At 41.6% G+C, this 15889-nt stretch overlaps 1 protein-coding gene across 5 annotated transcripts in view; it reads left to right on the plus strand.

Annotated features, from left to right (window-relative positions):
* The first annotated feature begins 13970 nt into the window (after window positions 1-13970).
* MPV17L (MPV17 mitochondrial inner membrane protein like) overlaps window positions 13971-15889 on the plus strand; it is a 35364-nt gene continuing 33445 nt past the window's right edge. For 4 of the 5 annotated variants that reach the window (XM_039885400.1, XM_039885403.1, XM_039885402.1 and 1 more), the window contains exon 1: window positions 13971-14346. In XM_039885400.1, the coding sequence (XP_039741334.1) occupies window positions 14037-14346 (310 nt within the window). In that variant the 5' untranslated portion in view covers window positions 13971-14036. The remainder of the gene's footprint in view (window positions 14347-15889) is intronic. The other variant, XM_039885398.1, reaches the window with a different exon arrangement.

Below are 15889 nucleotides of genomic sequence, written 5' to 3' on the forward strand. Positions count from 1 at the left end.
GTTGTGTCCCTAATATTTATTTAATCATATTGCAGATATTGGTTTTTTTTAGAGTGGTTTTTTTCCCCATCTTTATTGAAATATAGACAATTAGTTGCTTGTATTTACATTGTACAAGTCAATGAGTTTTTTTCCAATTATAGTTGGCATACAAAAATTTACCAGTTTTAGTTTTATAGCATAGTGATAGGAGACCTACATAACTCGCAAAGTGATCACCCAACTAAATCTAGTACCCTTCTTTCCCCTTACATATTTATTACATTATTAACTATCTTCCCCATGCTACACTCTACATCTCCATGTCTGCAACTATCCCTTTGTACTTTTTAATCCCTTTACCTTTATTTTGTCCCCCAAACCCTCTCCCATCTAGTGTCCCTCTAAATATGCTCTGTATCTATGAGTTTATTTCCGCTTTTGTTGTTGTTGTTGATTTTGTTCTTTAAATTCCACATGTATATGAAATCATGCGATATTTGTCTTTCTCTATATGACACATTTCATTCAGCACAATACCCTCTAGGTCCATCAAGGCGATATCTTTTTCCATCCCCTTCCTTTTAGTCTGTATGTTTTTTAATCTGAAGTGAGTCTTTTGTAGGTAATATATGTAGGGGTCTTGTTTTCTTATCTATTCAGCCACTCTATCTTTTCATTGGAGCACTTAATTCTTTTCTATTTGAGGTTGGAGCACTTAATTCTATTTTCTAGTTGAGGTATTTGTTGATAGGAATGTATCGTTCTTTATTCCTGTTTTTCATACACATTTTTTTTTCTTCTTAAAGAAGTCCCTCCAACATTTCCTGTAATACTGGCTTGGTGTTGATTAATTCCTTTAGCTTATTTTTGTCTGGGAAGCTCTTTATCTGTCCTTCAACTCTAAATGATAGCTTTGGTAGATAAAGTATTCTTGGTAGATCCTGGGTTTTCATCACGTTGAATATTTTGTGCCAAGTCCTTCTGTCCTGCATAGTTTCTTTTGAGAAATCAGCTACCAGTCTTAAAAGCAGTAAGAGAAAAGGTGCTCCCTTGTAGGTAAGTAACTGCTTTTCTTTTACTGCTTTTAAGATTCTCTTTGTATTTAACCTTTGGCATTTTAATTATGTCTCTAGGCGTGGGCCTCTTTGGGTTTCTGGTTTTTGGGACTCTCTTGAGCTTCCTGGGGTTTTATGTCCACTTCCTTCACCCAGTTAGGGAAGTTTCCCATTATTATTTCTTCAAATAGCTCTTCAACATCTTGTTTTCCTTCAAGTACCCCTATGACACATATATTTTTACCTTTAATAGTGTACCATAGGCTCCTTAAATTATTATTATAGTCTTGGCTTTTTTTTCTCTCGCTATTCTGATTTAGTGTCCTTGGCTTTCCCATCCTCTAATAGGACATTTGATCCTCTTCTTTATTCACTTTGTTTATTCCATTTAATATACTTCTCATCTCAATGTGTTCTTCATTTCTGACTGGTTCCCTTTTATCATTTCAATTTCCATTTTTATGTTTTTTATCTCTTTGTTGAAGTTTTCACTGAATTCATCTACACTTCCCATAAGTTAATTGAGCATCTTTCTAATCACTGTTTTGAACTCTGCATCTGTTAGATTACTTGACTCCATTATTTCTGGATCTCTGTTCTGTTTTCTTTTATGGTTTTCCGCTTGTTTGTCTTACCATTTTGGCTGCCTTTCCGTGTCTGTTTCTATGTACTAAGCAAAGCTCTAAGTCTCCCGGTCTTATTAGTGTGGATTTGTAAAGTAGATGTCCAGAGGCACAGTCCTGAGAGGGGTTTAGCTGCAGGCCAAATTTAGCCCAAGCCTCTACCCCTTCAGGAGCCACCTGTTAAGATTCAGCAAGCAATCCACAGATACCCCTCCTATAGTTGCCTCAAAAGGCCACACCAGAAAACAAGGCCAGCTGCGACTAGTGTGAGTATAGGGGCTGCTCAGCAAGGGGCACCTGACTAAGCGGGGACACACCTGGATGTGGCTTGGGTGGGGCCACGAGTTTGGGGAGGTGGAGTTTCAGGGACTCCTCTGGGCGGAGCGACTTCTGTTATCCAGTTTGATGATGTCATGGCTATGGCTGCTCTGTGTCCACACACTGGGAGTGGGAAGCGCTCCACAGGGAACAATGGGTACTGCCGGCACTTCTGTACCCAGCGAGTCTTGCCTGGGCCCTCACTCCGACAATGTCTCCCTGTAAGTCCCTGGTGCCCCCCGTGCGCAGCTGAGTGGGTACTTGTGCTCAGAGTGAGCAAGTCCGTCACCTAGAAAATCCACTTGGTCACGGATTTAAGAGGCGTCTTTAAGAGGCGTCTGCTGCTGCCACAGCCTGTGTCTCACACAGCTGCTTGGGATGGGGCAGCCCCGTGTCCTCGCCTCGTCCTACCTTCTGCCATTGCAGGGTGAGTTCTTATATGTCTCTCTAGTTGTATGGCTTGTTCATCTAGATCCCAGGCGATTTTCCTTGTTCTTTGCTCCTTGTTTCTGTCACAATCTTAGCTGCCAGAGGGATGACCAGAGCCTCTATCATCTATGCCATTTTTTTTCTCTCCAGATGTTGGTTTTTAGTCTTTAGTACTTAGAACCAACCAAGTGACACATATGGAAGATATAGTTATTATTCGCCATGGCAATGTAAAAATAATAAATTACAAAAAAATGAGAGGGAAGAGGCAAGGTCATTCCAGAGAGTAAGCAAGTACTCTCTAAAAGGCTAACTCCAGACTCAAAGTTTTTTTAAGTGTACTATTTTTAAAGATGTAAAGGAAATCTCTAGAAGAAATAAAATTAACAAACATCAAAGAGTTGGTGAGGATAGGAGAACTGGTGCAAACTGCAAATAATTTCTTTTTTATAGTAAAGATTAAATAGTCTTTCTAAATTAAGAAACAGATATAAGGATTTTTTTTTTTCTTTTACAAAGTAGTAAACAATTTTACCCTCCTCCACCCTCCTAGGTCTAGCTACGCAGTGTCTAGGATGCAGTGGAGAATTCAATGAATAATTATTGAACATATTGGTTCAACACATATTTTTGGAGTCCGTTATATGTCAGGCAGTATTCTAGGAATTGGGGATACAATGATTAAGAGGTTAAGTCTCTGACAAATTGATGGTCCTTAGATGGGAGGGATATTGGGAGGATAGGTGATAAAAGGGAAGAAATTAAGACATACATATTGCCAGCTATAAAAACAACCACAGGGATGTAAAGTACAGCATAGGGAATATAGTCAATAGGAGTGTAGTAACTATGTATGTCAGTTGGGTGCTGGATTTATCTGGCTGATCGCTTTACAAATTGTATAAATAATCACTATGTTATGCACCCGAAACTAATATAATATTGTATATCAACTGTAATTGAACAATAAGTCTTTTAAAAAGAAATTAAGCCTCAGTGTTTGCAGATCTTACACACAATTGGAATGGAGTCATAACCAATAGCTACAGAATACAATATTAAGTAGTAGTAAGCACTATATGGAAAATAGAGCAAGGTGAAAGAATAGACAGTAAATTACGAACGAATCTATCCCTCAGACTGTAAATTTGAAATCTCTGTTCTAAAACAGTGAAAATTTTTGTTCAGTGATACTTAGCTGAAACTAGAAGAAAATTAAAACCAACAACTACTATCATTGATTTATTATTAAGCAAGACCTGAGGGAAGCCCTCCTGTTGACTTTTCTCTTACCCAGAAGACCTTTCCTTGATGTTAGAACAGTTCTGGTCATTCACAGATTGTACCATCATCTAATTACCATGTGAGCTGAGTCAAGCAGTCTTGGAAAATCTGAAACAGATATGTTAAGACCGTTAAGGTCATACGAAAACAAATTTTATTAACATTTTAAACTATGATTTATGTGTAAGACTCTTTCTTATCCTAAGAAGAATTTTAGAGGGTATTTGTTTCAGATTGATTTATTTTATGAAACAATCCAGCCTTCTCTAAAACTGCGTGCCCCAAAAGGAAAATGAATGAAGACATTAAAAGACAACATAAAAAAGAAAAATGTGCGAATGATCATAAACATGAAAAAAAGTCAACATTAGTAAGGATCAGAAATGCAAAAACCAAGTGAGATAGCATTTTTGCCTATCAAATTAACAAAGTGTTTTTGCTTTTAATAATAACACCCACTGTTAATTAGAGTAGAAGAAAATAAATACTCTCATGCATTACTGGCAGAATTTCAAATAATTATGAAACCTTTTATAGGTTTCAATTGATACAATTTAGCATTCAGTAACAGTAAAAACTTAATATATACAAGTCTTTCATCCCCCAAATTCTGCTTCCAGAAATTTAAGAAGTAATTAAGTTAAAGATTGAACTATAAGAATGTCAATAACAGCATTGTTTATAATGGTGAAAAAATTTTAAATCTATATATCCAACTATAAAATAAATTGGTTAAATTATGGTAAAATTGGATAAGACATACCTTTAAAAAAAGTAATGTAGATGCCTACTTATTGACATGGAAAAAGATATGTTGTTAACTCAAAAATGTAGGTAATAAAATATGTGTAATATAAGGCTAATTTTTTTTTTAGGAAAAAGTATATGAAGACATGGAAGAGAATATTAAAAATTAACCAAAAATGCTAACTGGCTAACTGTAGAAATGTTAATCTTTTTAATTCTACTTTTTTTATTTTTCATACTTGTTGTAGAATCATTTTTTTAAACGAACATTTAGAGTGACGTCAGAAACATGGCAGAGTGAGAGGTGTCCCCAGATCTCTCCCCTTGAAACAACAATAAGCTGAACATCTAACAGTCAACAAAATACACCCAAACTGCACACCAGCACTTCCGAGCATGGAATCTGCGTTTAAGAACTACCACAGCAGGGATCCAAGAGGCTTAGACGCCACCTACTGGAAACCAAAAGAAAAACGCCTTCTTTGCAACAGGCTAAAGAGAGAACTTTATATAATAAATCTTCCTTCTGGAAAAAAAGCAGAAAACACTTCCATTAATGTCCAGGTGGAGAAATAGGCCATTAAACACCATGAGCAACCAAAGTGACAAGGCAGCTCAGAAAGAAAGAGGAAAATCTCCAGGAAATAAGCTTACAGACATAGAAATATGCGACTTAAATGACAGAATTCAGGATGGTACTCGGTGAGTTCCAAAACAAATCATAGCAACATTTTCAGGAACTGAAAAAACGACTAAATGAGCAGAGCAAAGAGATTGAAACCCTCAAAAAGAATCAAATAGAACTTCTGGAGATAAAAAAAACACACTGCAAGAGTTGAAAAATGAAATAGCAAGCTTGGGAAATGGAGTCGACCAAAAGGAGGAAAGGATCAATGATATCGAAGGCAGAAATCTAGAAATAAATCAGGAGGAAGAAGAAACCGAAGAATGAAAAATTATGAAAGAGAAATACAAGAACTAGCTGATTCCACCAGGAGAAGACACATAAGAATAATGGGCATTCTCAAAGGCAAGGAAAAGGAGAATTTCCCAAATCTAAGGAATGAGCTGGAGCTTGGAATTCAAGAAGTCAGCAGAACACCCAATTATCTCAACCCAAAAAGGCCTTCTCCAAGATACATTGTATTAAAATTATCAAAAATCAATGACAAAGAATTCTCAGGGCAGCCAGGGAAAAGAAGACGGTAACCTATAAAGGAAAACCCATTAGATTATCGTCGGACTTCTTGGTCTGGTAATGTTGACAAGTATTCTTATAGTACAGATACAGGTTCATTGCATAATAAACATAATGCTTTGCCATCTAATTTGATAATAAAATAATCCACACTTCATTATACCTTAAAAATGGAATATTCTAAGTCCACCTTTTTTTATTTGACAGGTATATTCTGGTAATAAAATAACAAAATGTCAAAAAAAAAAAAATAAATGAACATGTGCTAGTTATTTATCCTCTCCTGGCTCCAAAACCATTCTTTTTGCCTGCTCTGCGAAAATGGATCTGAGCCTTTAAAATATTTTTCCTATGCCAGGTGACAATGTTTTGTCAGTAGAGGGCGCGAGAGAGATTTCAGAAAGGATTTTGCTTCCAGCTTCTTGCTGGTGGGTTTCTCAAGTGCCCAGCTCCTGAAGCTTCCCCAGGATGTAAAGAAAAACTCACATTTCCTATGTGTCTCTTTTACTACCACAGTTTCACTCTGACACCAGATGTGTGGGTTTTCCACTCATCAAGTAATTCTGTGGCACTCGAGATACCATGATAACAAAACCTAGATGAATACCTGACCTAATTGCTGTTTCCACCTCCCCCAGAAACATATTTTAATCAACCAGTCTGGAATTTTATGGTCAAGCACCAGTAAAGTAATCTGGGCCCTTTCCATTCACCCCCGCTCCCCCACCATAGAAGAAGGGGCAATTTGCATAATAGAAACCCTCACCATTCCCTTCCCCCCAAAACAAGATTTCCTGGTCTGAAAATAATTCTTTTCTTTTAATAGCTTCCACACCCCACCTTTCTTCCTATAAAACCTTCCATTTGGTGCAGACCCTGGTAGGGCCCTTATAGTTGCTGGATGGGATGCTGCCCTATTCATGATCACTTACTAAACCCAATTAGATCTTCGAATTTCCTCAGTTGAATTTTGTTTTTTTAACACATCCACCTTGCACGTTCCCATCTGCAGTGGGACAAGGCAACACTGTCCTCTTGTTTCAGCTTTCATACTGTAAACAAGTAAGTATCTTTTTCACAGTCTATGTGCTGCCCCCCCTTTTCCACATTTTTGTGCCTTTTTTTTTTAGTGATATCACCGTTCAAAATGGCCCTCAAGCATTGTCCTATAGTGCTGCCTACATGCAAGAAGATTGTGATGTGCCTTATGTAGAAAATACCTGTGTTGGATAAGCTTTGGGCATAAGTTACAATGTTGGCTGAGAATGTGGTACCAGAGCAAAGGAGTCCATCTGCCCACGTGCCTCTCCTCTGTGCATGCTTCAGCGGCATGAGCTACGTTACAGGTTTTGCAGCAAAGGAAGTGAACGTTTATTTTAGAGAGCTGCAAGTCCTGGAGACACAGGTGAGATACTGCTCAACGGGATCGATCATACAAAGAAAAATCATTAGCCTTGGAAACTAAGGGATTTGGAGTCATGGGTGCTGCTGATTGGACAGGGCTGGGGCATTGGTCATTGGGTCCAATTCTGGAGTCAGCCATGGCCATCATTGCGTCTGGTCCTGTGGTCCGTCAGGCTGTTCAGGCTGTTCTGCCTCGATGGGGCTGGGGCTGAAACACCTAAAGCCAAGATATTGTCTTTAGTGTAACTGAAACTTGTTGTCCTCATGACCGATAGCCCTGAGGCTTAATTCTTTAAAGAGTTGACACTGGCTGGAACTTTATGTCCTAAGGCTTAATGATTAAGGGGCATAGGCATACAAAGACGGAAGGATAAGGCCAAAAAATGCAAGTGAGTCACAATGCCATTATGTTAGGCAAAGCTGGTTTGAATCAGAAAAACCTATCTTGACGAAGTCTGTGTGTAGTTACAAATGAAATGTTAATGAATCAACAGTATATATTTAATAAAGTATCCTTCTTTAGCAAACCAAAGTCTGTGTGCTTGACACTTCAAAAGGCCAAAACTCAAAATTGCAGAGTTTGGAGTAAGGGACGGTTTATTGGTCAAGAAGGTGTCAACTGAGAAGATGGGAGACCTAATGGTGCCTCAAATCCATCTTGCTCTCTGGAGTAGGTTAAGGGTTTTTAAGGGGTTGAGAGGACACTCATTCCAAAGTGCCACTTGGACAAGTTTTAATTGCAGGACTTTGGAACTTGGCCATTTGTGGTAAAGGGGAATCAACTCTGGATCTTCCTGGACAATGGACCCTTGGCTTCTGAAGGGGTTCCAGTGTTTACAGTACAGTTACATCCTGGTCTTTGGTTCTTTGGGAGTGGAGGTGGGGTGGATTTTGATTCCTGGTACAGCTGGAGGCCAAAGTTTTCTCCTGTGCATGCTTCAGCGTCGTGACGCACAGCCCTGGTTTGCTATCTTTGAAAAACTGCTCAGAACTTTGTCAAGCAGGATAGAACCATTTTGAGCTGACTCCATGCAAACACTTCACCAGAAACATCAAATAAGCTTATGCATTGAACCATTGATGAAAGTGTTGTGACCAAAAGCTCACAGGAATTTAACCCTGAATTTCCCCTAAAAGTAATGGTTCAATATTTGCTAATTCAGTGTTCACAGTGACTATATAGAACAGGACTGTTCAGAATAATAAGAATCAATTGTATTAAAACTTAGCCTGTTTCAAAGAAGCATAAATGAAAGAAAAAAAACCTCAGTGATTAATTCACTTTTTACATGGAAGTGTTCTTCACATTTGCATATTTGAATGTGCACTATTTTTAAAGCTACCGCTAATGTTGGGTTTTTCATAACTTCAGATTTAAAAATTTTATATCTTCTTTATGTATTTTAGTAGAATTTACAAAGGTATTTCTTTGCCCAAAGCTTAACAATGGAAAATGAATGAAATGAATTTATCTGACCGCTCTATCATCCCACAGCAATTGTGAGCAGACTAGTTACTTAAAGTTGGTGAAAACAGAGTTTCTGAACCAGAGAAAACTTCTGTTTCACATATTTCTTCCCAATTACACAATTTAAAAATACTATGTTGCAGGTAGAGTCTAAAGATCCCCTATTCCTGTTAAGAAATCTGTCGCCACATTTTAATATTCTATTGGGGGGCAACATGGAAGTATAGGGAATTCTTCCAAACCACTAACAAGAGCGAAGAACAGATAAAATGTTAGCCTCAGTACTTTATTTTGGCCCCAGCCAACATTAAAATGGTCTCAAAATGATCATATTAATCCAAGCACCTTAAGTTTGTTGTTGATGCCAAAGGTTTAAGAATTGCCTGGGTCCTAGAGGACCCAGACTTCTTGGGCGCGGTTTTTCCACATCAGAGCTGATTAATAGCATTTTTGCTCAAAGAAGAAATGAAGGTCCTGGTGGGAAGCAGGCTTATATCCCTCTTCCTTCTAACCTGCCCTTCTGACCATCTTCCCCAGCTAGAGCGCCTTCTGTTTTCTCTCTGTGTGCACATTCAAATAGGGAGCAAGCAGGGGCGGTACCCCATACTCCTATCCCAACCACCCACAGCCATCCAGATAAAAATAAGAATAATAAAATCATATCAATATCTACACAAAGCATAGCTATTTTTATTGATACGTATGCACAGTTTAAGCCAAGGCCTTCTGCTTCCCCAGTGTGCACCAGCTTCAAATCAAAGCATTCCCTTCCATTATAGATCACTGCTGGAGAAGTTAAGAATGGAGAGCTCTGGCATGTAGAGGCATTGGTGGGTGAGGATATCATGAAAGAGGATTAGACAAGATTTCTTTGCCAGCCTCCCTCGAGCCTCATTTCAGGTGACAAGAAAGAAGACAGTTGCTTCGAATTCTTGCTCTGTGCCCATACCCACAAATCCAACCCATGTCTCCAAAGTGATATTGGAGAGGTTTGAGGAACTTCAATGACCTTTTTTGAGGTGGTGGCCTTAGCTGATCTGCTTCACCATTCATTGGAAAACACACTTGTTGGTCTTGGAGCTTTGAAGCATAGTGGCCTTTTGTTTGTCAGTTGAAATTTCAGGATTAGCAAGAGAAGTTAGAAGGTTTTAGACACTGTGGCCCCCTTGGTGGTTCTTAAGCCCCAATTCATTTAAATAAGATGAAATAATAACAGTTACAATAAGCTTCATTGTAATTATCTTAATGTATTTTTAATGTGATCCTTCACTGTAAATTGAAGCTCAGTGCCTACATCAGTACTTATATCCTGCAGAGAGAGAGTTTCTAACAGAACTCCTCTTTTATGATTTAGCACAGCATTCAGTTCTCTAGTTATACCCTACCATTTAAGGTTATTAATGTCACACGCATGTGTTGCCTCATTATTGCTGGGGAGTGGGGCTCTAAATCCCAGCTTGCACAGATGATGACGCATCCATGTAATGAATTCATTTATCTCAGAGCATTTCCTCTTGTTTGAAGGCCATATGGGTTCTTACGTTTGCTTGAGTAATAGATTGTTTTTGTTTGTTTGTTTTGTTTTTGTTCTTTTTATTACTTTTAAGAGACCAGTATACAGTGTTAAATAGAAACTTCCATGGCTGGAAGCATGTCTGAAAGAAAGGGTTTATTGAGTCGCGTGCTAGCCAGCAAAGGACCAGGTCCTGGGACCTGCAGCCTGAACCTCCAGCAGTAGGGCAGAGGAGACAACAGGTCTGTTGTCTTGGAGCTGCGGGCTCTTTTGTGCATTATGTTCGAGGAAGAGAGATGAAAATTGTTCTGAAAGAATTCACTACTACAGACAAGGGGAAGGTGAAGGGAGGGCAGTTCTAGGATCGGGACACAGTCCGTAAGGGAGAAATATTTACTACTTTTGACTGGTTGTGGGTGACAGTCCTGAAAGTTCATGCGTAAGCAGGATGCGGTGGCCTCTGGTGGTCACGACAGAAGTTGATTCAAAGCTCCAACATAATGTTCAGGAATGTGAGCATTCTAGTTGGCCCACAGTAATTAACCAGTTAAATGGTTAATTACTCTCATCTCTCTCTTCCTCCACCTGCTGTAATTTAATTTAGGACATCTTGCAATTTTCTCTTGTCAACAACAATACATATAAATCCATCCAACCTTCCTAAGTATTTGTTTCTCTTTCTTTCAACTCCCATTAAATGAATAGATCCAGCTGCTTGGTAAAGATTACTATAGATTCTGGAGAAAATATGTCTCTACAGGTTGTTACCGATCCTTCACCTCCTTGGGTTTCTGTGAAGAGTATATGTGTTAGAGTGCCTAGGAGAGAACTGACATGCAGTGGGTTCTCCGCGAATGTCAGTCCCATGCCTTTGGGGTTGCCAGGTTTAGCAAAATAAATGTTAAAAATACAAGGTGTCCAGTTAACTTTGAATTTCAGATGAACAGTGAAAGGTTTTTAGTATAAGCATGTCCCAAACATTGCATGAGACATACGCTAAAAACATATTCATCATTCATCTGAATGATCAATCGGATGAATGAATGAAAGAGTGCCTGGACAAACAGATAGTTCTGTGCTGCCGGAGAGAAAATATTTTCTTCTACATTTCTAGGTTCTCCTGGCAGGTCTAATAATCAAATTGACATGAGACAGATTAGCAAGAGAAAAATGAATGAAAATTTATTAACGTGTAGACCCTGTATACATGGAGAGACTCTGGAAAATGGGCAGAAGCTGTCACTTTAAAATACCAGTTAGAGGAGATCAAAGGGATTACAGAGAAAGAAGACACAGAAGGAGGTGGTATAGTAGGCTGAGTAATGGCCCTCTGAAGGTGTCCACATCTTAATGACTAGAACCCATGACTATGTTATTTTACATAGCAAAGGGGGTTCTGTAGAGGATAAAAGAAACTTTGTAGGTGATCCTCAAAGTAAGGTCCTTGATATGTGGACATTATCCTGGATTATCCAGGTAGGCCAAATTGGGTCCTTCTAAGAGGAACACAGTGGGGTCAGAGTCTGAAAAAACTTTGCGACAATGGAATGACAGAGAGAGATTACAAGGTGCGATGCTGCTGACTTTGAAGATGGAGAAAGGGGTGAGACATACGGATGCTGAAAAGCTTTGCATTGTTCTTTTTTCATAAAGATTATGACTGAGACTTTAAGCTAACACAGGTCCATGGGAGGAGCCAGGGCTTGTGGGAGGAGTTCTCACACCCTATGTCATTATACAGGAAGAACTCTACACTTACAATAAAGCTCTATGATTGTAACTGTCCCTCCCCCTAACTTCCTTTTGTCTTCTATATATACTTTATCTCTGCACACTATGGTGTGTGCAGATGGCTCACCATGTTTGCATGCACTGGGCTGCAACTTTTTCTCTTTCCTGAACAAATCCTTTTGGGGACATAACACCTAGTCAATATTTTTCAGTTGACAGGGATCATCACAGGATTTAGGGAGCCTCTAGGAGCTGGAAAAGACGAGGAATTAGATTCTATTCTAGGGCTTATAGAGAGAATCCCTACCCAATTAGCGGTCACTTTGCCATTAGCAGCTCTGCAGACTCATTTTAGATTTCTGACCTCTGAAAGTCTAAGAAAACAATTTCATGTTGTTTTAAGTCACTAAATTTGTGGTAAGCGGTTACAGCAGCAATAGGAAAATAATAAGGGGGTCACAAATAATAAACAAAGAAACATGTTTCGGCGAGGTAGGAGCCTGCCTAACTGGGAGAAGTCTGATAGATTTGCATGGAACCATAAACAAGGACAAGGAGAGGAGGGGGATAGAAATAGAAAGGGTCGAAGAACACAGAAATTGGTGGATTCTCAAGAATTGAAGAGAATGGGTGTATTAGTCGGCTACAGCTGCCAGAACAAAATACTGCAGATTAGGTGGGTTAAAAAACATTTATTTTCTCACAGTTCTGGAGGCTAGAAATCCAAGATCAAGATGTCACCCAGATTGGTTTCTTCCGAAGCCTCTCTCCTTGGCTTGCAGGTGGCCACCTTCTCACTGTGTCCTCCCATGACCTTTTCTCTGTACATGCTCTGTCCAGGTGTCTCTGTGTCCAAATTTCCTCTGTTCAAAGGACCCCAGTCAGGTTGGATTAGGGTCCATCCTAAAGGCTTAGTTTTTAATTCAGTCACCTCTTTAAAGGCCCCATCTCCAAATAGTCACACTCTGAGGTACCAGGGATTAGGGCTTCAATATAGGAATTTTGTGGGGCCAGTTCAGCCCACAACAATGGGGTTGACAAATGGAGAAACATTCTACAAAATAACTGGTTAGTGAGTGACCCAGATTGGCGATTAAGGCGATATATGACAATTCAATGCAATAAAAAGTGATCCAGAATTGGATGCAAATTTGGAAAAAAGACTTTAGTGGGACAATTGGCAATTATTTGAATAAGGTATGTAGGTTAGGTAATAGTATTACATCAGTGCTTATTTCCTTGTTTTGATAATTGTACTATGGTTATGTAAGATGTCAGTACTCAAGGACACTTGAGTAAAGAGTATTTAAGAACTCTACTATTTTTGCAACTCTTTTCTAAGTCTGGAAATACTTCAAAATGAAAAGTTAAAAATTAAAAAATTAGGTAAAATAGGGAAACAAATAGGAGAGACAGAATGAGAATGGAATTGGAAGTTACAGTGAGGGAAGGAAAACAAGCAAGGAGAAACCGAGTTCCATGAGGTCAGAAGTCTGCTGTTTGGATCCCCAGTGACCTGCCTCTGGGACACTGCCCAGGAGCTTGGCACCTATACTGAGGCAACAGTCATTGAGTCATAAGCTCTGAAGAGAAGGCAGTAGGCCCATTGAGCCCCAGTTCCCACTCATGAAAATTTAAAAATTTGAATTTGTACCTGAAGTTAACAGTCAGTGCACTGCGTGTGTTGAAAGTGTGAATTCCCTGCATGTACCCATTTAAAATACACTGCCATCTTGGTAACTGAGTTTTGGTATCTATTCTCCGCTCCCGCTCACCCCCCGTAACTCCCCTTCCCGTTAACCTTTTTTGGAAGATATAATTCAGGTCCCATAGAAGTCGCCGTTTTAAAGTGTATTTAATGGTTTCGGTGCAACCATCACCACTATCTAATTACAGAACATTTTTTTGCCTCCTCCACACTCCCCACCCTGCCAAAAAAAATAGAATCCCTTTACTCAATTAGCAGTCACTTGCATTCCTCCCCCACCCCTACCCCGCTTCCCATCTCCCAGCCTCTGGCAACCACTAATCTGCTTTCCGTCTCCACGGCTTTTTCTATGTAGGACATCGCTTGCAAGTGGATAATGCATTCTGGAGACCAGCCACATTTCAAATGCTCAGCCCACACAGTGGCTGGTGGCTACAGGATTGGACGGCGCGGCTTGGGTGTGCAAGAGGCGCCCAATCGCTCTGGAGCATTTGGAGGAAGCAGGTGCAGGTATAGGGAGGAGGCGCCGGGAGCGCGGGGCATTGTTCGGTTGCAGGCGGGCGCCCACGGCGCGGTATGGCCAGCTGGTGGCGGGCGCTGGTACGCGCGGCACAGCGCCACCCATGGCCCACAAACGTGGTACTCTACACCACGCTCTTCTCTGCGGGAGACGCGCTGCAACAGCGGCTGCGGGGCGGCCCGGCCGACTGGCGGCAGACGGGGCGCGTGGCCACCGTGGCCGTGACCTTCCACGCCAACTTCAACTACGTGTGGCTGCGCCTGCTGGAGCGCGCGCTGCCTGGCCGCACGCCGCGCGCCATCCTGGCCAAGCTGGTGTGCGACCAGGCAGTCGGCGGGCCCGTGGCTGTCTCGGCCTTCTACACCGGTGAGGGGACCGGGCAGGGTCCAGGGGGCCAGAGGTGGGGGCCAGGGGCTGGACACGGTGAGGAGACCAGGGTTCAAGATTGGGGGACTGCGGGCAGGAGCCGGGGAGCGGGCTTGGTATTCATGGGGGGAAGGGCGGGATTCAGGGCTGGAGAGGGCGCGCTGCAGGTGCAAGGGCCAAGCAAGGGCCAAGATGTCTGGGGACCTGGGATTAAGTGGAGCTGAGGGAGAAAAGTTGAAGGGCAGTGAAGAGTCCAGGGCTTAGGGGCCAAAGTCAAGTGGTCACTTATGTGGATCCAGGGGAGGGCATGGGCAAACTCCAGGGGTTAGGACTCTGGGGCTGGTAATTAGTAATTGTTTGGGGGGGGTCAGTGCGGTGTGGAATTAAGCCAGAACTGGGGTGGAGGGAGCAAGGCTGGGAATCCATTTCCCCCAATAAAAGGTCCACAGGGATGCTAAGAGACCCCAGCTCGTTGCCATAGAAGCTATGACCCCTGTGACCTAGTTGCGGCATCCTGCTTCTGGGAAAATCACACCTGGGGACAAGGGGTCTCTTTTCCACTAGCGACATTACTTTCCAACACACCAACAAAATGTGAGGGACCGGGGATGTGAGAGCAGAGCTGATGGAACCTGAGGTCCGGTTTCCCTGAAAATTCACGCTCAGGGTCCTAGACCTGCTTTAGTAACCAGATTTTCAGCAAATGTGAGGGGACCTCAGACCCCTGCTGTAGAGGACTCTAACCTGTGAGGGTCTCTGGAGCCCCTCCTCAGACAATCCACCTTAGGGGTTGAGGGCCTGACTTTGGGAACCTTCTTCAGGGCCCTAAATATCAAAACCAATGGAAGAGGCCCCGTGGCCTCCATCCGCATTTCAACAGCTCGAAAGGGAGTGGGCTGGGGAGGGGCACCCATACCCTAAGAAAATCCAAGATTCCTGGGCCTGGCCTTGGTGTTGGGGATCACAGATCACCCCAAGAGGTTCTTGTTAGTGTCTGTCGGTACTGTATAAATGGGGTTGAGGTGGTCAAGTCACCACCTTGAAGAAACCTACACTGCCCCCATTGATCTTACTTTGGGGGACCAGATTTCGTTTCTTTTCTCACAAACCCCACAGGACACTTGAAGGACAGGTCTTTCTGATGCGGTCTCAGCCGCATAGGTCGGTGCATAGGTCGGTGAGACAAGGGGAAATAGGACCAGAGAGCAGGGCTGCCTGCTTTATCAGATCTGTGTCTGGTCCCTTGGGCATGACTTCCTGGCCAGATTTGCAAACTGGTTCAACAAGGCCTGTTACTACAGTGGCCTTGTACAGTGGGGCAGAGGCTAGGAGCTGGGGGCTGGGAGTTTGGGAATTAGATTCCCATTTAATTCTCAAACAACTCAGTGAGGCAGGTACTCTTATTATTCCCATGTTACAGATGAGACAACCGAGGCTCAGAGAGGTTTAAGTGATTTGCTGCCAGACAACACAACTCATGCCATGTTCTCAATGACTGTTGTCGATATGCCTGAAACCAGAAAGATGTTTCATAGAGGAGGCC

This window comes from Pteropus medius, unplaced genomic scaffold, assembly GCF_902729225.1.
Source record: "Pteropus medius unplaced genomic scaffold, Ma_sr-lr_union100, whole genome shotgun sequence".
Classification (NCBI taxonomy): Eukaryota; Metazoa; Chordata; class Mammalia; order Chiroptera; family Pteropodidae; genus Pteropus; species Pteropus medius.